Genomic DNA, 22,103 nt, shown 5'->3' with positions numbered 1-22,103 from the left:
AGGCTCCAAAAGGTTCTTAAATCAATGCCTGCCCAATAAGAAGGTACTTTGGACAAACTTGTGACATAGAACAAAACAAGCAGCAGAAAGGAATTTGCAGCACAGTGCAAGAAGAAAGAGTAAAACAAATTAGAACAGCTTCAGCGATGAGAAAAAATTTTTTTTATTTTTATAGATTTAGGGAGTACATGTGCAGATTTGTTACATGGTTACATTGTGTAAGTAGTGAGGCCTTGGCTTTTTGTGCAACCTTCACCCGAACAGTGTATGTAGTACCCATTAGGTAATTTCTTCCTTTTTTTTTTTTAAGTGAAGTGAAGTAGGATTTATTGGTAGACCTGAGTAAGGAGGGAGAGCACAGAGGAAGCCCTTATGCATGCAGGGTCCTCCACTCGTCCAGGGCGCCACAACTGGGGATGTATTTGACCCCACAACTATCTGGGATGAGTGGCTTCTCAGCCACCTCTTTTAAAATTCATCTACATAAAGTTGGTAAAGCCCCACTTCTTTAAGATGTGGATCGTTTGGCAGCCAGGGAACTTGAACTTGACCCTGCTTAGGGCCTCAATCACGTGCTCCTTATTTTGCAGATTGGTGCAGATGAACATGATTTGGCCAATGTGAACCCTGGCCACAGTGCCCTGGGGCTTTCCAAAGGCACCTTGCATACCTGTCTAGAGCCTAGATTGGTGACAGCGCAAGGTCTGAGATATGAACGTACATTGGAAGTGGCTATCTCCAAGGTCCCTTAAAGTGACTCATACAAACAACAGGCTGCGTATGCTACCAATTAGGCTACGGTCCGCAGCCATTGCACAACAGGCCCCATAAGAAAATAGGTAATTTCTCATCCTACATTCCTCTCCCATCCTCCTACCCTTCCAAGTCTCCAGTGTCTATTATCCCACTGTCTATGTCCATGTGCAGTCATTATTTAACTACCACTCATAAGAGAGAACATGTGGCATTTGATTTGGTTCTGAGTTACATCACTTAAGATAATGGCCTCTAGTTCCATCCACGCTGCTGCAGAGACATGATTTCATTCTTTTTTATGGCTGATTAGTACTCCATGGTGGATATACATATATCACTTTTCTTTACCAATCATTAGGTGAGGGACACTTATGTTGATACCATTATCTTTGCTATTGTGATTATTGCTGCAATAAAAATACGAGTGTAGGTGCCTTTCTTATATTAATATAATGATTTATTTTCCTGTGGGTAGATACCCAGTAGTGGGATTGCCGGTAGTTCTATTTTTAGTTCTTTGAATTTCAGGTTAAGTTCATAAGTGATGAGAAAATATTACATTCAATGAAAAGATATCATAAGAACTAAGAGCAAGAAGAGCTCTTGAAAATTAAAAAATGATAGCTAATATAAAAATACAGTTAAAAAGTTGGATTACAGCTGCGCATGGTGGCACATGCCTGTAGTCCCAGCTACTCTGGAGGCTGAGGCAGGAGGACTCACTGAGCCCAAGAATTTGAGACCAGCCTGGGCAACATAGTGAGACTCTGACTCTAAAAGAAAGAAAAAGTTGAATTACAGAAGATATATTTGCGTATTTTTTTTTTTGTTACTGTCTCTGCTCCTAGAAGGTAAAACTCCATGACAGCACTATTTATATAGCACTCAACACACAGAGCAGTGCTGGCACAGAGGATGGGCTCAGTACATATTTGTTGAATGTGAAGGATGGCAGAATATACCACCCCCAAAATATGCCACTTTGGCATAAGAATTATTTTGAGCTAAACAACTTGAAAAACAGCAGGTGCAGGATGGGTGTTCTGACCTCCCCTCTTCTTTTTTTTTTTTTTTTTTTTTTTTGAGACAGAGTCTCGCTCTGTTGCCCAGGCTAGAGTGCCGTGGCGTCAGCCTAGCTCACAGCAACCTCAAACTCCTGGGCTCAAGCGATCCTCCTGCCTCAGCCTCCCGAGTAGCTGGGACTACAGGCATGCACCACCATGCCCGGCTAATTTTTTCTATATATATTTTTAGTTGTCCAGATCATTTCTTTCTATTTTTAGTAGAGACAGGGTCTCGCTCTTGCTCAGGCTGGTCTCGAACTCCTCACCTTGAGCGATCCTCCTGCCTTGGCCTCCCAGAGTGCTAGGATTACAGGCGTGAGCCACCTCGCCCGGCCCTCCACTCTTCTTTATGAAAATAAGAAACAAATCTCCCATGTAAAAGACACCCTCCCTATACCAGGAGGAAAGAACCATTCTTATCAGCAGAGATGGAGAGTCCAGGCCGAGAGAATTCTGTACAGACAGACCTTGTTTAAATAGCTCTTATCTTTCTTTGGTTTCCTATACATTTTAGTTACTTTTCCAGTTGTCTCTCTTTATTCAATCCAGTCTATAAGGGCTTAGTTTTTGCCTTTGGGTCTTCATTTTCCTATGGGGGCTCCCACATACATGTAAAAATCTGTATGCTTTTCTCTGGTTAATCTGTTTTATGTCAATTTAATTCTCAGGCCCAGCCAGAAAACCTACGAAGGTAAAGTTTTGCCTCCTCTACAAATGTATAAAAGAATGAATCTCTCTCCACAAAGTGGAACAAAACAAAGAGACCAACAGTAGTTAAGAAATTTTAAAGGCCAGGTGCAGTGACTCACGCCTGTAATACCAGTGCTTTGGGAGGCCAAGATGGGAGGATCACTTGAGGCCAAGAGTTCAAGACCAGCCTGGACAACATAGTGAGACCCCCATCTCTACAAAAAATTAGCCAGGCGTGGTGGCACACACCTATAGTCCCAGCTACTCAGGAGGCTGAGGCAGGAGGATCGCTTGAGCCCAGGAGCTGCAGTGAAGTATGATCCCACAACTGCACTCCAGCTGGGTGACAAACCAAGACCCTGTCCCAATCAATCAATCAGTCAATAGTCTGGAATGTTTCCTAGAAATTCCAGAGAGAAAACAAAGTTTTAAAGCAGTGATAAGAAAATTTCCCAGAACTGGAGTTTCCATAAATTAAGAGTCTACCAAGTGATGAGCCTAATCAATTATAAAAGCCACACCAAGCGCATCATTGTGAAACTAGAGATAAAGGGGCTCTTAAGACCTTCCAGAGAGAAAAAATAGGTCATAATCAAAAGCTTAGGATATCTCACCTGCAATATTAGAATTGCTAGAACATAGGGCACCAACACTTTCAAAATTCTGAGGGAGAATACTATCAAGCCTGGAATTCTATACTCAGGCCAACTAGTAATTGAGGGTGAGAACGGAATAAAGAAATTTTCAGACATGAAAAATCTCCAAAAAATTATATGCCCTTTCTCAAAATTATGGAGACACGGGACCAAGAAAACAGGGATCCACTATAGTTGCAGTCCCCAACCCCCAGGCCTTGGGCCAGTACCGGTCTGGGGCCTGTTAAGAACCAGCTGCACAGCAGGAGGGGAACAGTGGGCCAGCAGGCAGAGCTTCATCTGTATTTACAGCCACTCCCCATCGCCTGCATCACCGCCTGAGCTCCCCCTCCTGTCAGATCAGCAGCCATGTTAGATTCTCATAGGAGCGGGAACCCTACTGTAAACTGCACACGTGAGGGATCTAAGTTGCGTATTCCTTATGAGAATCTAATGCCTGCTGATCTGAGGTGGAGCTGAAGCGGTGATGCTAGTGCTGGGGAGTGACTGTAAATGTAATAAATGGTATGTGCTGAAACCATCCCCTCCCACCCCTAGTCCATGGAAAAATTGTCTTCCATGAAATGGGTCCCTGGTGCCAAAAAGTTTGGGTACCGCTGCTGTAGAGGAAACCAGAAATACCAGATTCCTGTCCTACTGTATATCCAGATTCCTCACAGGATATGAATACTATGAAAAAGAAAACACTACCCGGTACACAATTCATTGACCTGTTTTCTTGCATATGTGAGCAGTGTTATTTCTTACATGCTACACAAATAGGTGAAGGTTAATTAGCAGTATAACTATAAACAGTAACGCTGCCAGTCTCCTTCAGACAAAACATTTTATAAAAAATGTTTGAATGTATTAGGTAAGTAGCAGGTCTGTATCTACAAATGATGGGACCATTTAGGTTTTTTTTTTTTATGAAACCAGAATTTGAAAAGATTATATGTTTGAGGGATAGCATGTGGTTTCAAAGCATAGAACTTGGAGTTGATAGCCTGGAACTGGAATTCCAGCTTTAGCAATGCACTGTTAACATAAATTCACTGAGCTTTAGTTTTTTGGTCTCTGAGAAAAACAGGCATAAATTCTGCTTGCACTTTATTAATAAGTGAGGCAGAACTCAATAATCCACAAGGCAAGGATCTGATAAAAAGTTGAACCGAGGCTCTCACAAGAGTAGAAGCCAAAAAGTGGGTTGAGGAGGTGGTCAGAATTTGGCACTGTAGCTGGGAAGTTTTATCTTCTTGGGCCAGCTCCATTACTACAGAAGAGTAGTCCGTGGGTGGAAAGCAGCTGGTATGCAGCAAGAAAAGCAACAAGGCAAGGAGCCTCGGCAGGCTCAGAGAGTGGCTGTCTGCATTCGGCTCCTGGTGTCAGGCCCTCTGAAGACCCCAACATACTCTAATTGTGAGCTGCTGAAACACATTTTTGATAAACATCCCCTTTTGATTCAAGTGTACTTGTGTGGCCACCCAAAGGCACCAGTGAGGAGACTGGTGCAGCACCAATCATGTCATTCTGACTTTGCATCCTCAGCACTTAGAATAGCACAAGCCATGGTTGGCATGTAATCCATGCCTCCGAAGTAATGAGGGGTCTATGCACTGGTCCTAAAGAACAGGTCCTTTGATCAGCTTATTGAAGTGGGGTTGTAGGGGGAGAACAGGTCCAGTCTATTTAACTCAGGAGTTATAATCTAATTCATAATATACTTACCCAGTACCCAGCACCCAGCAGTACTCAAAGGGCTACTGTGCGTCCCAAACTGAATATGAATATTTGTTGAATCTAATCTTAAACGGACCACTAAAGCTGTGCCTAACAGGAACAAGAAAGAAATACAAAGTTACATTGACTAGTTTTAGAAGACCAAGCTTATGAAAGCTCTATGTGAAATTTTCATTTCATCATTTCCCTCATGTAAATATAGAGGAACACTTCTTGAATATGCAAGTTTAGTTTTCTTTGAAGAAATATTTATTGCATATTAGTGATTACATTTTACAGTAAAATTAAATTAGATATATATAGTTTTCACAAACATAAAATGGAAACCACAGTGCCTATTAAATTTAAATGCTGAATCAAGGTTTTGGTTTTCAGAATTCAAGCAGTCAATCATGATTCCGGACCAGGGCCACCAGTCCATGATTTCCAATAGTTAAGGATCTTTTCAGTAATTGGAACAAAATCTTCTCTATATGTGACAATGGTTTCCACATAAAATCCTTTTGGGGGCTCGAGTAGTTCATTTGTTGAGACATCCTTTTGTTCTACTTCATCACCTTAAAAAGAAACAAAAAACACCTGAATTACTAAGAGAGAGCAGTCTTGGAAATAAACTAAACTAAGGTGAGAATTACCCTCCTCACCAATCAGGAATCCCCATCAGATTCCTGTCACCATTTTGTATTTTAAAAAGAAAGAAAACACAACAGATTTTAAAATGTTATTAAATGCTTAATGCTAGGCGTGTACTTTGAGGCGACTGATAATCTTCATCATCAAACATAATCTTCAGCAGTTTTTTTACAACAGCTTTGTTGAGATATAATTAACATACCACACAATTAAAATGTACAATTCAATGTCTTTTTTAGTATATTAAGATTTGTGCAACCAGCACCATAATCAATTTCCGAGTATTTCCTCCATAAAAAGAAACTCCATACCTTTAGTGGTCACTCTCCACCTCTCCTCACCCCTGAGCCCCTAGCAACCACGCTAACCAACTTTCTGTCTCTATAGATTTTGAAGGCTGAGAGATTTCCTTTCCCAACCAGTAATTGGGAAGATTTTAATACTCCTTGGCTGCTGAAAGTCCTGAAATCGTTTGCTCGCCATATGCGACGAGGGCTAATGGTACAGAAGCACCACCTCTTTAAACCACGGCCAGCCAGGGTCTCTGAAATTCCATCTTGAACCTTACACAGACGGTTCCCATTCTGCGTATGGGGACGGCCCTATGCAATAAATCATTACGATTTGGGTAACAGTATTTAAAAGGCAGTTCCTGGCGTCCAGTTCTTTGCAGATTCCGCTATAACAAGCGGCTCTAAGCAACCGTTTCAACTAGTTTTGCAGAATAAACCCGGGGCTTAAAGCACAGGAAAGTCGATTCCAGCAGCCCCTGGGCACTCCCTGCCGAAGGCGGCGTGTCCAGAGGCAGGTCCCGCCAGAGAGCCCTACCTGGCGGCTTGCCGTTTTTCCTGCTCATTATGTATACTGAGCCCAACAAAGTCCAGGTCCCGATCGCGTAGACCACCGACATCCGCCGGTACCAGGACGAGGCCTGGCCGGGAAGCATGGGGACACCAGCAAAAGCCTGGATCCTCGGAGGCCCACGGCGGAGGCGGGCTTTCCGGCCAGCGAGCCGCGCTGCTGCCGCCGCCACCAATGAGGAGCCGGCCTCCCGCGGTCGCTTCCTGCTCTGGCCCCGATGCATCTTGGGCGTGTAGTCCCGAAAATGGCTGCGGGGCTCGGACTGTGAGGCGTGGAGCTTGGGGCCCATTGCTTCAAGTGCAGAGTTGCAGGCGGGCGACACTGCTTACCACGGGATGGGGCCCAAATGACAACTTCTCTGAGCAGAAACTTCTCACTTGCGAAACTGTAGTACTTGCCTTACATAGGCTCCAGGTGGTATTTGAAAAGGTTAATTTCATTTCTTCTCCCAGCTCTCAGATTTGCGGAGATACCGCTTGCCTCTTCCCGCAAGTGATCTTTTCCCCCGTCTTCCTTTCCGGAACACTGTCTGGGTACCTCCAGGTTAAAGCTTCTCCCTCCACTGTGCTCTGGGTCCCATTCTTCCCTGCCTCCTCAGCGGCCTTTCCCATCATAGACACCCTAACTTAAAACCCCCACGCCCCCGATCGTCACTATTGACTTTTATCCTTCATCATACAAACGTGCCCACGTCTCAAAAACCAAAAATCTCCTTCGACTCCGTCCACCTTCAGCTTTTTTCTTCTTCATAATTTCTTCAAAGCGTAATAGCCTCAGGAGACTGAACAACTTAAGATCAGGGGTGATGTGCTTGGCAGAGTAGGCTCAGTAAATTGCCGTTAACTAGATTTCAACCATACTCAAACTTGGTCTCTAAAACGTTTGACCCCACTGACCGCACTTGCTCCTTTCATGGCTTCAAAAACATCATTTTCTGTGGGATCCCTCAGCGTCCTTTTTACGTCTTCCACCCTTGAAAAATTGATGTTCTGCCCTACAGAAATCTACACCTACAAAAATTGACTCTAAAAGGATCGTTGGCTTAAGTGTAAAAACTAAAACTACAAACCTAGAAGAAAACATAGGAGAAAATCTTTACCACCTTGGGATAAGCAGAGATTTCTTAGAATACAAAAAGCATAAACCATAAAGCAAAATTGTATAAGTTAGACTTTTCCAAAATTATAACTTTTGCTCTCTGAAGGTCACAGTTGAGAAAATGAAAAGACAAACCACAGAATGCTCAAAATACATATACCTGACAAAGGACTTGTATCTAGACTATATAAAGACTCTTTTCAACTCAGTTATAAAAAGACAGCCCAACTAAAAAACAAGCAGCAAATCTGAATAGAATGAAAGAAGATATACAAATGACCAATAAGCACAGAAGCATCATTAGTCATCACAGAATTGCAAATTAAAACCACAATACAGGCCGGGCGTGGTGGCTCACGCCTGTAATCCTAGCACTCTGGGAGGCCGAGGTGGGCGGATCGTTTGAGCTCAGGAGTTCGAGACCAGCCTGAGCAAGAGCGAGACCCCATCTCTACTAAAAATAGAAAGAAATTATATGGATAGCTAAAAATATATATAGAAAAAATTAGCCGGGCATGGTGGTGCATGTCTGTAGTCCCAGCTACTTGGGAGGCTGAGGCAGAAGGATTTCTTGAGCCCAGGAGTTTGAGGTTGCTGTGAGCTAGGCTGACGCCACGGCACTCACTCTAGCCTGGGCAACAGAGTGAGACTCTGTCTCAAAAAAAAAAAAAATAATAATAAACCACAATACAATGAGACACCATTACACACCTACTTGTTTCATGGGTGTTCACATCTGTCAAGACTCATCAAATTGTACACTTTAAATGTGTACAGTTTATTGTATGCAAACTACACCTCAATAAAATTATAAACAGAAAAATCAGTTTTCTGTTTCAAACTTGCTTTCCTTCTCATCCTTACATTTTTCTCATCTTTACTTCCTTCTCATTATCTTTACTCATGTTACCTACTTTATATGTTAATAACTCTCAAATCAACTCCAGATTCTCTCGAGAGCAAATCCATATTAATTACTGTTGAGCATTTTCAGCTCTATATCTCACAAGCTCTTTAAATTTAAAAAATGTCCATAATTGAACTTATCAATACCACCCCCAATAAGAAACAAAACTTCCCTAAGAAATCATAACCTGAATAGGAAGCCAACACATGGCATGACAGAATGTAAGAAAAGTGACTCAACTGTGTTATTGGGAATGTTTTCCTTCAAGTGGCATAGGGACTGACTAGGACATCAAACCCCTGGAGAAAAATGTACTACTACCTGGCTTGGACATGAACAATATGTACATCATAACTGTGTAAATTCTTTTCATTATCTTTCAGCCTTCACAATCACCTTAGTGACAAAAAATAAGATTATAGGCCAGCATACAAATTTTACCATCTTGATAATATAAAAATAAAGGTATAGATGACAAAAATGGAGGGTGGAGATAAAGGTCTTAATATCCTTATTCTATGAACATGGGAATTGAGAGATATTGGCTAAAATTGAATGCATCAACAAAAATCTTGTAAGGAAAAGTTAAAAGCAGTTACTGGCTGGGCGCAGTAGTTCATGCCTGTAATCCAAGCATCTTGTGAGGCCAAGGTAGGAGAGTTGCTTGAGGCCAGGAGTTCAAGACCAGCCTGGGCAACATAGCAACCTGGTCTCTACAAAAAATTTAAAAATTAGCTGGGCATGGTGGTATGCACATGTCCCAGCTACTTGGGAGGCTGAGGCAGGAGAGTGACTTGAGCTCAGGAGTTCAAGGTTGCAGTAAGCTATGATAGCACCACTGCACTTCAGCCTGGGCAACAGAGCAAAACCCTGTCTCAAAAAACAAAACAAACAAAAAAACCCCACCAAATACCTTATCCTAAAGAGCTTATAACAAATAACTTACCTCTACTCTCTAAACCTAGATAAACTCTTTAGAGGTAATTGCATTCATTCACTCATTGATTCATTTGTGTATAGTGCCACAATCATAGCTCACTGCAGCCTCAAACTTCTGGGTGCAAGCAATCCTGCCTCAGCCTCTAGAGTAGCTGAGACTACCAGTGCATGCCACCACATGAGGCAAATTTTTGGGGGGGATGGGGGTCTCACTATGTTGTCCAGGTTGATCTCGAATGCCTGGCTTCAAGTTATCCTCCCACCTTGGCCTCCCAAAGTGTTGGGATTATGCCGCTGTGCCTGGCCAAGATGTTTGTTTTGATCATGTAAATATATTAATTTATTTTACCTGATGCCCAACATAAATGTGTTCTCATTCTCAAGGAGCCACCTCTGCCCATCAGCCACTCTTTGAGTCTACCTGGGCTGGACCTCTTACATCGAATGGTGTATGTGGGTTAGGGACAGTGCCACTCCACACCACCCTCAGTAAAGTCTCATACATTTCATACTTTTTTTTTTTTTTTGAGACAGAATCTTGTTCTGTCACCCCAGCTAGAGTGCAGTGGCATCATCATGGCTCACTGCAACCTCAAACTCCTGGGCTCAAGTGATCCTCCTGCCTCAGCCTCCTGAGCAGTTAAGACTATAGGTGTGCACCACTACACCTGGCTAATTTTTCTATTTTTAGTAGACAGGGTCTTACTCTTGCTCAAGCTGGTCTCGAACTCCTGGCCTCAAGCAATCCTTCCAGAGTGCCAGGATTATAGGTGTGAGCCACTGCACCCGGCCACATTTCATAGTTTTTCTTGGCCTGTTAATACTTAGTAAATGAGGATTAAGTTCAGGGAATACCTCTTGAGGGAGCCACTTAAAACACACACACCACAGAGACCTCAGGAAATCAAATTTGTATTAGCATTATTTTAGCCAGTATTTTCCTCATCCAGGTTTATTTGTTTTATGATCATTAAGATGCTCACCTAAACAAGCTACCAAAATACATTACTTTGATTTTATTTAAATTTTAAAAGTTAAGATACAAAAGGACACAAACATCTGTAAGTACCAAAACATTTATGACCTTATAATTTTGTGGTGCAAGAAAAGGGACACATTTGCATCCATTGAAGTACAGAAAAAGAAAAAAAAAAGAGAGAGAGAAAAGGGACAGAGATAAGGCATACAAATAAATTATAACCTAAAGAGTTACATACAAAATTTTCTTTGATTATTTATTAAAATCTGCCAGAAAAGTAAAAGGAATGTTATTAAGCCTTTATAAACAATTGTGAACACAGTGTTTTCTTCAATTTCCTGGTCACATGCTTGGGTTAACAGGCATTGGAGACAGCCAGCTTCTTCAAATGATCCATGAACACCTGCAGGCTAACATCGTCAGTTAGGATGGGCGCTCCAGTTTCCTGAAATTTAATGAGAAATGTTTGTTAGCAGATATCTTAAAAGCAGATTAGAGTTCATGAGATGTTAAGGATCTTGCGCCTCAGAACATTCCCAGCTGTTGTCCTCTCTGCTAGTACTTCCCATCACTCCCATCCCCTGCCTAGTTAACTATGTCTTTCAAATAGAAGCCTAATTTCCTCATAAAACCTTTCCTGTTCCACAGAGATGAGGCCACTGCTGCCTGCTACAGACCCAGTTCTGAGGACATGCCCTTCTACTTCACCCCCTCTCCACAGTTCTGACGGGTCACCCAGAGATTATAGCTCCCCACTAGTGTGAGCTCCCTCAGGGTGCACATCCTCCCCCTCCTTTTCCCTACCATTCTGCCAGCACCTAACCCTAGTTCTTAAGTACTCTGCTTACAACAGAAGCTGAATAATGGTGTATTCACCAATGAGTCAATGAGAGAATCAGTACCTCCACTGAACAGATTGGGTATGTGTAGTATCAGAAAATTTGTATGATTTAATTAATGTTATGGGAAAAGAACTGAATAGAAATCTCAATTTATAGTAAGACCCCAAATTTGTAAAGGAATAAATGTATATATACACACACATACATACACTTTATATTACCTAGAAAAAGGCCAGAAATAGTTAATTCTATATAGTGGTTATAGGTAATTGTAATTTTCTTTTATTATTATTTTTTAACATTTCAAATTCTTCTAACATGCAACTGTACTGTTACAAAGTATAAGCATGATTGAAATGTTTTAGGAGGACGGAAATCCAGTTTCAGGAAGAAAGAGTAGATGATGTTCTTTTCTCTATTCCTCCCACTAAGGACAACTAAAATTCCTGCCCAGTTTTTTTTTTTTTTTTGAGACAGAGTCTCGCTCTGTTGCCCAGGCTAGAGTGCTGTGGCGTCAGCCTAGCTCACAGCAACCTCAAACTTCTGGGCTCAAGAAATCCTTCTGCCTCAGCCTCCAGAGTAGCTGGGACTACAGGCATGCACCACCATGCCCGGCTAATTTTTTTTTTTTTTTTGGTAATGACAGGGTCTGGCTATGTTGCCCAAGCTGGTCTCAAACTTTGGCCTCAAGCAATCCTCCTGCCTCAGCCTCCCAAAATGTTGAGATTATAGGAATGAGCCACTGCACCCAGCCTCTGGACATTTTATATATACTAACATAAGACTTTGAAAGGTAGAGAGAAAACAGCAGACAAACTAGGGACCTTGGGACCCAAGGAACAACACAGTGGTGAGTTCCTTAGATTTTCTCTTTACCTCATATACCCTAAATTTGAAGTTGAATAAGCTGGCAAACTATCATTGACCTAAAAGAAAGAAAGCAAAAAGTACCTGCTTTTTCTAGCCAAATGACCAGACGGGCATAGCAAGGTAGAAAATTCTTGGATAATAATCACTGTGCTCCAGTCAAAAATGATAGAAGAAACTGTGGCCATGCCCCGCCCACTTCAGCAACAGCTGAGTGGGCACGTAAAGCTTCCACCCTCATAAGGCAGTAACAAGGTACCCCAGCACCCCCACCAGGATGGTGGAGAAGGCTAGGTATGGAACCTGAAATTTCATCCCTGATGGCTAATAAGAAATCTCCCTATCCCAGTAGTGTCAGTAGCAGAAATAAATGTCCTTCCCCTGCCCACTGGGGTGAAATCAGAGGAGGCCTCGTGGAGAGTTTGGACTTTCACCATCACCCAAGTGTAATGAGGCCGTCTCCACAGCAGTGCCAGTGAAGCTACCTGGGGAGCTGGAACTCCCATCCCCATTGAGCAGTAACAAGAAATCACTATTCCCCACTCAAATGTCAACAGAGGCCAGCCGAAAATCTGGACTTCTATCTCCACCTGGCAGTAATGAAACAATGCACAACCTCTTCTCTGTCAAGAGTAGTGTAACAAAAAGCCAGCTAAAGCAGCAGGTTTAAATAAGATCCAGGGTCTCCTACAAATACTAAAAGGTCCAAGTTTCAATCAAAAACCACTTGTCATACCAAGGATCAAACCGAATGAAAAAGACAATCAAATCCTTGATAGATCCTGTAACTTTCCTGGTCCCACTCAAATATTAAAAAAAAAAATCTTGCTTGGAGGCAAAAAAAAAAAAAAAGAAAAAGAAAAAGACAATAGGTGCCAACACCAAGTGGACAGCAATGTTAGAACTATCTGACAAAGGTTTTAAAACAACCATGACAAATGCTTCAATGAGCAATTATGAACATGCTTGAAACACATGAAAAACAGAAAGCCTCAGTAAAGAAATACAAATTCCCAGGAAAGAAGTGGAAGATGTGGAGAAGCAAATGGAAATTTTAGAACTGAAAAATACAATAACAAAAAGCTCGGTGGATAGGTTCAATGCAGAAGGGGAAGAGAGATAAGAATCAGCAAACTGGAAGATAATATAATAGAAACTACCCAACTGAACACAAGAAAGAAAACAGATGGTAAAAACTCAACGGGGCCTCAGGAACCTGTGGTACTACAACAGATCTAACATTCCTGTCTCTGGAGGTCAGGAAAGAAAGGAAAAAGAAAGCAGCTGAAAAGGTATTCCAAGAAATAATAGCTGAAAACTTTCCAATTTTGGCAAGAGACATAACTCTACAGAATCAAGAAGCTGAGTAAACCAAAATCGGACAAACCCACACAGAAACCCATGCCAAGACACACTGTAATTAAACTTTTGAAAACTAACAGCAAAGAAAAAATACTGAAAGCAGCCAAAGGAAAATGAAACCTTCTCTATGAGGGAAAACAATGAGAATGAGAGTGAACTTCCCATCAGAAACTATGGAGGCCAGAGGAGGAGGCACAGTATTTTTCAACTGCTTAAAGGAAAGGACTGTCAGTCAGAATCCTATACCCAGAGAAAATATTTCTTCAGACATGAAGAGAAAATCAAGACATTCTCAAATAAAGGAAAACTAAGAACCTATCACCAGCGGACCCTACCCTAAAAGAATAAAGGAAGATTTCTAAACAGGAAACAGCAGAAGCAAAAATATGAATGAATACAGTTTTTCCCTTTCCTCCTAAGACTTACAAATTATGTTTGATCACTGTCTCTGATATTGTGAAATATATATTTTTTCTTTGTCCCAGCAACTCCTAAAATCCTTAGAATCTCCAATCTCCTGTCTTTTCTGTATGCTAATGTTGACTGATAGCTTCAGGAGGGGGCTATTCACAGGAATGGCAAAGTCATGATTAGAGACTTGGGATTTCCACCCCTCTCCCCAACCTCCTGGATGGGGAGAGGGACTGAAGGTCAAGGTGATCACCAGTGGGTAATGGTTTAATTAATCATGCCTAGGTAATGAAGCCTCCATAAAAACCCAGGAGGCCAGGGTTTGGAGAGCTTCCGGATAGCTGAACACTGGGAGGTTCCTGGAGGGTGGTGCAGCTGGAGAGGACATACCTCGCCCAATGCATCTCTTCATCTATGTCCTTTGTAATATCCTACATAAACCAGTAAAGGAGGCCGGGTGCGGTGGCTCACGCCTGTAATCCTAGCACTCTGGGAGGCCGAGGTGGGCGGATCGTTTGAGCTCAGGAGTTCGAGACCAGCCTGAGCAAGAGCAAGACCCCGTCTCTACTAAAGATAGAAAGAAATTATATGGACAGCTAAACATATATATAGAAAAAATTAGCCGGGCATGGTGGTGCATGCCTGTAGTCCCAGCTACTCGGGAGGCTGAGGCAGGAGGATCCCTTGAGCTCAGGAATTTGAGGTTGCTGTGAGCTAGGCTGACGCCACGGCACTCACTCTAGCCTGGGCAACAGAGTGAGACTCTGTCTCAAAAAAAAAAAAAAAAAAAACCAGTAAAGGAAAGTAAATATTTCCTAGAGTTCTGTGAGCCACTCTGGCAAATTAATTGAACCAAAAGAGAGGGGTGTGGAATCCCCAACTTGAAGCTGGTTTGTCAGAAGTTCCAGAGATGCAGACTTGCAACTGGTGTCTGAAGCGGGTAGGGAGTGGGCAGTCTTGGACTGAGCCTCATCCTCTGGGACCTGACGCTTTCTCTAGGTAGACAGTGTCAGAATTGAATCCGAGGATATCCGTCTGGTGTGCACTGCTCGTGGGCGGGGAAAAAGCCCGAACCATTTGGTCACAGAAATCTCTGCTGATTGTTGTGGTGTGAGAGCAGAGCAAAAATATTTTGCATGTTTTTTTCAAAACACTGTCTGATGTGATCCTAAATATATGTAGAGAAAATATTTAACAGAATTATATTACAAATGGGGGAGAGTAAAGGGATGTAAAGGGAGGTAAGTTCTCTATACTTCACTTGAACTGGTAAAAACACAGCAATAGTAGTTGTGATAAGTTATACATATATAATGGAATACCTAGGGCAACCAGGAGCAACCACTAAAAACAAGCTAAATAGCTGTAAAAAGAGATACACTCAAAAACACTATAAACAGGTCAAAAAGAAATTCTAAAAAATGTTCAAATTAGTCATGGGAAGGCAGGAAAAACATACAACCCGGCAAATGTACTCCTGGGCATTTATGTCGAGGAAATGAAGACTTACGTTCATTAAAAGTCTGTGCATGAATGCTTACAGCAGCTTTGTTCCTCATAACCAGAAACTGTGAACATCCCAGATGTCCTTCAATGGGTAAATGATTAAACAAACTGTGACACATCTACACTATGGAATAATATTTGCCAAATAAAAAGGGACATATTGTTGATACCTGCAACAACCTGGATGAACCTCTAGGTAATAATGGTGAGGGAAAAAAGCTAACCCCAAAGGGTTATATACTATGTGACTTCATATATGTAACATTTTTGATGACAAAATTAAAGAAATGGTGAAGAGATGAGCAGTTGCCAGGTGTTAGGAAGGGAGTGAAGGCAGGAGAGAAGTGGGTGTGACTATACAAGTGCAACCTGAGCTCTTTGTGATGATGAAGATGTTGTACATCTTGACCATATCAATGTCAATATTCTGGTTCTGATTTTGTAAGATGTTACCGCTAAGGGAAAACGGATAGAAGATGAAAGGGATCTCTCTGTATTTTTTTTCTTTTCTTTTCTCTTTTCTTTTCCTCTCTCTCTTTCTTTCTCTTCTCCGCTTCCTTCCTTTCTTCCTTCCTCCCTTCCTCCTCCCCCTCCTTCCCTCCCTCCCTCTCTCTCCCTCTCTGTCTCTCCCTCTCCCCCTGCCTCTCTCTCTCTCTCTCTCTCTCTCTCTTTCGAAACAGGGTCTCACCACATCATCCAGGCTAGCCTTATCTCTGTATTATTTCTTAAAACTGCATGTAAATTTACTATTATCTCAAAAAAAGTTTAATTAAAAAAAAACGTTATAAGAGAACACAATGAAAGGAAAGTCATCTGGGCCGGGCGCAGTGGCTCACGCCTGTAATCCTAGCACTCTGGGAGGCCGAGGCAGGCAGACTGTTTGAGCTCAGAAGTTCGAGACCAGCCTGAGCAAGAGCGAGACCCCGTCTCTACTAAAAATAGAAAGAAATTATATGGACAGCTAAAAAAATATATAGAAAAATTAGCTGGGCATGGTGGCACATGCCTGTAGTCCCAGCTACTCGGGAGGCTGAGACAGGAGGATCGCTTGAGCCCAGGAGTTTGAGGTTGCTGTGAGCTAGGCTGACGCCACGGCACTCTAGCCTGGGCAACAGAGTGAGACTCAGTCTCAAAAAAAAAAAAAAGAAGAAAAGAAAAGAAAAGTCATCTGAAAGAGACAAAAATTCTGGGAACAATTAGATAAAGAAGTAATTGGGAACCAAAAAAAGTACAATGAAAGAATCAGGGCCTGGAAACTGAAGAGGAGGCAGAAGGACGGTGAGCAGGACTTCCCTGTGGTCTTGGGGAGTGAGGACTTGGGCTATGTTGCTGTGTGGAGACAGCCACATGGAGGCCACAGTGCAGACTTCTGTCCCCTAGCCTGAACCTGGCGTGTATGCTGTGTGTTGTGCAAAGCAGCAGTCCCCAACTCCAGGGCCTCAGACCAGTACTGCTTACCCGCCCCCGGACCGGTGGAAAAATTGTCCTTCATGAAAATGAAATTTAGAAAAAGCAGGGGGGCGGGGGACACACACAGCAGGAGGGGAGCAGCCAGCAAGCTGAAGCTTCATCTAGACGGCCACACCCCATCACTTGCATCACCTCCTGTGCAAAGGGATCCATATAGGCAGCTCCTCCCACCCCCAACCCCCATTTCCTGCCCAGCTTTGTTAGTCAAAGTTGTTTATTCCGCCCACCTCCCCCCAGCAAAATACTCAAGTAATTCTGCCTCTGGGCCAAAGGGGAACCAACCTGTAGGATTTTAAAACAAGGTTTTTAAAAAGTAGCCTGGCATCCTCTCCAAATACCTGACAGTTTCTTACCTGTCCCCAAGCATACAGGTTATTGTGTGTCTGAGATGGATTCACTTTGGACAAAAGGAATCGAGCCTTTAAAAAAAAAAAAAAAAGTTTAAAGATCAAATGACATTAATATTAGTGTAATAGAAAAAAGTAAAATAAGTTTTTATAACAATTCTTTGGTTAAACTGGAAATCATTTTACTGAAGAGGAACCTATTTCTTTAGCGTAAACCCACTGGCTCTCCAGTTATTAAGAATCACGTCTTTTACATCCACTGTGGTCGGTAAAAATAAAAAAAAAAAAAAAAAAAAAAAGGAAAAAAGAATCACGTCTTTTACTTTGGCAATCCTCTACTCTTATATCAGCATATTTTGACTACTCATTTAAAAAGAAGTCATATTTGGAAGAGTACCTGTATGTCAATTTATGTCACCACATAAAATATTAACCACCCTGTTTGGATATATGGCCATAAAATATATCATAAAACTAATAGGACACTAGAGCTGGAATTCAGCGCCATACCTGACTGCCACCATGCTCCGTGTTAATGTAACGTGGCATCGGGAAGCGCGCCTGTAGAATTTCTTGAGCATCATCCAGTGGTGCCTGTAGAAGGTGCTTGAAGTTTTTGTACTCCGGCATGTCCTGGTACCCAGCTTTACGCCACTGGGCTATGGTCTATACCAAAACAAACCAAAACTATTGTGGAAACTGTAATGACACCCTTCATGGACATGTGACATTCCACCACCACCACCACCACCACCACCACCACCCAGAACTTGTTTCCAGTGAAGAAGTCTTATGTCAAAGGTGACAAGTTTCAGAGGGAGAGCAAAGCAGAGTGACTAGAAGGAGAAGCAGGAATAAGCAAAGAGTGTGCATCCAGGACACCCCCACCTGCTCAGTTCTCCCAGGAATGTCAGTCATCAGCCAGGCCTCCTCTCCCTTCCTAACTGTATGTACCAGTTAGTTAACAAAGCCCATGGATTAATTAACCCAAGGAACCAAGGCCTCCCGGCTTTCCACTTCCACTGTTATCACTCAATCTAGCCTCTCATCTCCTCGCACCTGGTAGAGAAAGGGATTTGTTGGCTGCTCTCATAGAATCCATCCCCCTCTTCTCTTTTCCTAACGGCACATGTATTACACACCTCCTCTGGTGCACAGTAATCAGAAGACCAGGTAGAATCCATCCATCCCCATCCCCTGCTCCCCCGGGTCCTGAGTTGGGATACTCTTGGCAGGGAGATAAAAGGACTCCATCCCTCGCAGATACCCAAATCTGAGGATGCTTAAGTCTCTGATAGAAAATGGAGTAGTATTTACATATAACCTATGCACATCCTCCCCAAAATTTTAAATCATCTCTAGATTACTTATAATACCTAATACAATGTGAATGCTAAAAAATAGTTGTTATACTTGTATTTTTTATGCTGTATTGTTATTTGTTTATTTTTTAATATTTTTGACCCATGGTTAGTTGAATCTGCAGATGCGGAATGCACAGATACAGAAGCCGGCTGCACTGCTATTAAGGGAACCAGTGGGAAGAGTAACTGGTTACCCAATGATCCTTGGTCTAGGACCATTACTAACAGTCTAGCAGTCTAGCATTTGTGAGCAAATGGCTAGCACAGTGGGTGTTAAAAGGCTGAAAAAAAGTTTTAAAGTTATAAAATATTTATTAGTTTTAGAAAACTAATACTGGCTGGGCGCAGTGGCTCACGCCTGTAATCCTAGCACTCTGGGAGGCTGAGGCAGGAGGATTGCTCAAGGTCAGGAGTTCGAGACCAGCCTGAGCAAGAGCAAGACCCCCGTCTCTACCAAAAACAGAAAGAAATTATCTGGACAACTAAAAATATATATAGAAAAAATTAGCTGGGCATGGTGGCACATGCCTGTAGTCCTAGCTACTCGAGAGGCTGAGGCAGTAGGATCGCTTAAGCCCAGGAGTTTGAGGTTGCTGTGAGCTAGGCTGACACCATGGCACTCACTCTAGCCTGGGCAAGAGAGAGAGACTCTGTCTCAAAAAAAAAAAAAAAAAAAAGAAGAAAGAAAACTAACACTTCCTAAGTAACTGAGGGAATTCTGAATGAAACACAATTTATCACTAAATATAATGCTCGATTAAAGGATTTTTTTCCCATAAACATGCAAATCATTCAGAGGAGACATTCCCTTTCTCAGGGTATGAAACCCTTTGAGGAAGAAATAGACTCTCCCCAGAAAGCCATCTACAGCCATCCCAGGGATCCACAGACCCAGCATAACGTTCCCTGTGCCACATTATTTCAGCAAAGAAAAACTTTAGCCCCAAACGCTAACATAACTCTGAAAGGAGAGTAGTGTGTATAAAATGTTTGCTAAGAAAGAATAAACTAGTCTTGCCTAATTTAGAAAGTTATACATTATAATGATTTAAAAGAACCACTTGAGATTTACTTACAGTAAATGATAATTTAAAAAAATTTTTTTAACTTTTTTTTACAGACAGGGTCTCGCTCAGTCACCCAGGCTGGAATGCAGTGGCACAATCATAGTTCACTGCAGCCTCAAACACCTGGCCTCAAGTGATCCTGCCACCTCTGCCTCCTAAAGCACTGGGTTTATAGGCATGTGCTACCACACCCTATAATATTAATAAAATTAAATTTTATTTAATTTTAAATATTATTAAATAAATATTGTTTATTTAATAAATATTAATAAAATTACTAAATATACAAATATTCCCAGGATCTGAAAAAAGATTTTATTCAATAGGACAAAAGCCACTGCACTTATTATTATAATAAACTGTGGTTTTCTAAACCCAAATTCTTGTTTCAAATATCATTACAAATCTAAATTAATAAATAGGAAGAAAGCAAAAATAATAGTAAAGAAATAAATTCATATCTTACCTCACCAAGATAAATGACAATTTGGAAGAAAGTATCCATCAGCAAAATTCTGTCAGCTAGAATGCTGCTGCTGTCCAGGAGTACTGGCTGAAGAAAAAGGGAGAGAGAGAGATGGCATTGGCCTTCCCTGGTCCCCATGTGGTGATCACTCCCACCCGATGCCCGGTGTCCACAGCAATGCAGAGGCTGTTTACAAATGGTGCCCGGTACAGTGGCCCGCCCCTCTTCCTACCATGCACCCATTTTCTGCTCCTGACTCAGCAGTTCTCAGACTGAACTTCACAGAAAAATCAGGATCCAAATATTCGCTCATCAATTGGGAAGGGAGATTAATGATATCTTTTGATCTAGGAACCAGAAACAATTCCCAATATTCTCAGTTTTGTACTGGGCATGGATTCTATCAACCAGAGTGAGTTTCTCTCAAATCTACTACAGCTGTAGATGAGACAGAACAGGGATGCCTACATGAAAAATAGCATTTAATACAAGTTTTTCAAGTTGAATACAAAATATATTTTATTATGATTTTCATTTCAATAATAAAATGAACTTGTATTCATTAAAGAAAATTTAAAAATTTGTATCCAAATACAACAAATACTGATAGTGGACATTTGGATTGTTATCCATTTTTCTTTCTTTCTTTTTTTTTTTTTTTGAGATAGAGTCTCACTCTGTTGCCCAGGCTAGAGTGCCGTGACGTCAGCCTAGCTCACAGAAACCTCAAACCCCTGGGCTCAAGTGATCCTCCTGCCTCAACCTCCCGAGTAGCTGGGACTACAGGCATGTGCCACCATGCTTGGCTAATTTTTTCTATATATTTTTAGTTGTCCAGATAATTTCTTTCCATTTTTTTGGTAGAGACGGGGTCTTGCTCTTGATCAGGCTGGTCTCTAACTCCTGAGCTCAAACGATCCTCCCGCCTCGGCCTCCCAGAGTGCCAGGATTGCAGGCGTGAGCCACCATGCCCGGCCTCCATTTTTCTTTTGTAACAGTTCATTTACTGTTTCTTTGCACAAAGCCTGTTGTTTCTAGCAGTATTTTTTTCAGATACATTACAAGACATGAAATTACTGGATCAAAGCATATGAACACATTAAAAAAAAAAGTACCAGCCGGGTACGGTGGCTCACGCCTGTAATCCTAGCACTCTGGGAGGCCAAGGAGGGAGGACTGCTGGAGGTCAGGAGTTCGAGACCAGCCTGAGCAAGAGCGAGACCCTGTCTCTACTAAAAAATAGAAAGAAATTAACCGGACAACTAAAAATATATAGATAAAATTAGCCTGGCATGGTGGCGCATGCCTGTAGTCTCAGCTACTCGGGAGGCTGAGGCAGGAGAATCACTTGAGCCCAGGAGTTTGAGGTTGCTGTGAGCTAGGCTGATGCCACGGCACTCTAGCCTGGGCAACAGAGTGAGACCCTCTCTCAAAAAAAAAAAAGTACCCATGACCCATGTATTTTTAAAGTTTTTTACATTTATTCCATCTTCCACAAATAATAGCTTTATATGTGCTTTGATTTCTTCCTATAGTTTTTAATACTCAAAAATAATGTTAAACTATTATAAAAACTCAAAAGTTTTTTTGTTCGTTTTTTTACAGTTTTGCTCTAAGAGTAAATTTCCTAGAAAAAATATATATGAGGTGATTCCAATTCTCAGAAGGGCATTCAGGTCAAAGCTTACCTCTGGAGGCCCCTGGAAGGAATAGGAGTAAAGAATGGGCTGGATCATGATGAGGGACTGGGTCAGATCCTGCCGGGCAAAATGGTGTCTGTAATAGGACGACTCGTCAGGGCTGTTGTTAAACACTTGCAGAAACGGAGATCTTCTAAGATGGAACATGAACTGCATTTACAAAGAAAAAAAGGCAAATGCATATAGCTGCAACCTTCGTAGACCCCCAGACAGTAGATCCACCTTGGGCCTCTGAAACAGGAGAACCCAGGTTTTAAGGTGGCACCAGGGGCTGGTAGAAGAGGAAAACGGGGAGTTGCTTAATGTGTACAGAGTTTGTTTTGAAAGGTGAAAAATTCTAGACATCAGTTTACAGCAATGTGAATATGGTTAACATTACACAATTGTACACTTAAAAAT

General features: G+C 41.9%; 2 protein-coding genes, 1 non-coding gene and 1 pseudogene across 11 annotated transcripts in view; 1 reads left to right on the top strand and 3 right to left on the bottom strand.

The window, feature by feature from the left end:
- Positions 1-730: 730 nt before the first annotated feature.
- On the bottom strand, positions 731-858 carry LOC138401306 (small nucleolar RNA SNORA70; annotated as a pseudogene).
- Positions 859-3,859: 3,001 nt separating this feature from the next.
- LOC138401310 (small nucleolar RNA SNORA19) lies at positions 3,860-3,989 on the top strand. The gene has a single exon (XR_011236469.1). It is a non-coding gene; the product is annotated as a small nucleolar RNA SNORA19 (small nucleolar RNA).
- A 1,159-nt stretch (positions 3,990-5,148) lies between these two features.
- On the bottom strand, positions 5,149-6,506 carry SMIM26 (small integral membrane protein 26). Of its 3 annotated transcripts, none has more exons than XM_069496239.1 (2): positions 6,347-6,506; positions 5,149-5,433 (listed from the first exon to the last, which is right to left on the bottom strand). In XM_069496239.1, exons 1-2 carry the CDS (start codon positions 6,462-6,464, stop codon positions 5,276-5,278), a joined length of 276 nt encoding a protein of 91 aa, XP_069352340.1. In that variant the 5' UTR covers positions 6,465-6,506; the 3' UTR covers positions 5,149-5,275. The 3 variants fall into 3 exon arrangements, 2 of the variants coding, with proteins under 2 accessions (XP_069352340.1, XP_069352341.1); XM_069496240.1 differs by having other exon boundaries at positions 5,149-5,430; XR_011236405.1 differs by having other exon boundaries at positions 5,367-5,442; positions 6,347-6,409.
- A 3,906-nt stretch (positions 6,507-10,412) lies between these two features.
- The window catches only part of SEC23B (SEC23 homolog B, COPII coat complex component), a 44,338-nt gene continuing 32,647 nt past the window's right edge, over positions 10,413-22,103 (bottom strand). For all 7 annotated transcript variants that reach the window (XM_069496304.1, XM_069496299.1, XM_069496302.1 and 4 more), the window contains exons 16-20: positions 21,693-21,854; positions 20,005-20,091; positions 17,618-17,773; positions 17,114-17,179; positions 10,413-10,747 (exon numbers count right to left, since the gene is read on the bottom strand). In XM_069496304.1, the coding sequence (XP_069352405.1) occupies positions 10,658-10,747; positions 17,114-17,179; positions 17,618-17,773; positions 20,005-20,091; positions 21,693-21,854 (561 nt within the window). In that variant the 3' untranslated portion in view covers positions 10,413-10,657. The remainder of the gene's footprint in view (positions 10,748-17,113; positions 17,180-17,617; positions 17,774-20,004; positions 20,092-21,692; positions 21,855-22,103) is intronic.

Source organism: Eulemur rufifrons, chromosome 20, assembly GCF_041146395.1.
Source record: "Eulemur rufifrons isolate Redbay chromosome 20, OSU_ERuf_1, whole genome shotgun sequence".
Lineage (NCBI taxonomy): Eukaryota > Metazoa > Chordata > Mammalia > Primates > Lemuridae > Eulemur > Eulemur rufifrons.
The sequence above is the reverse complement of the archived record's forward strand: the minus strand, read 5'-3'. Positions and strand labels throughout refer to the sequence as shown.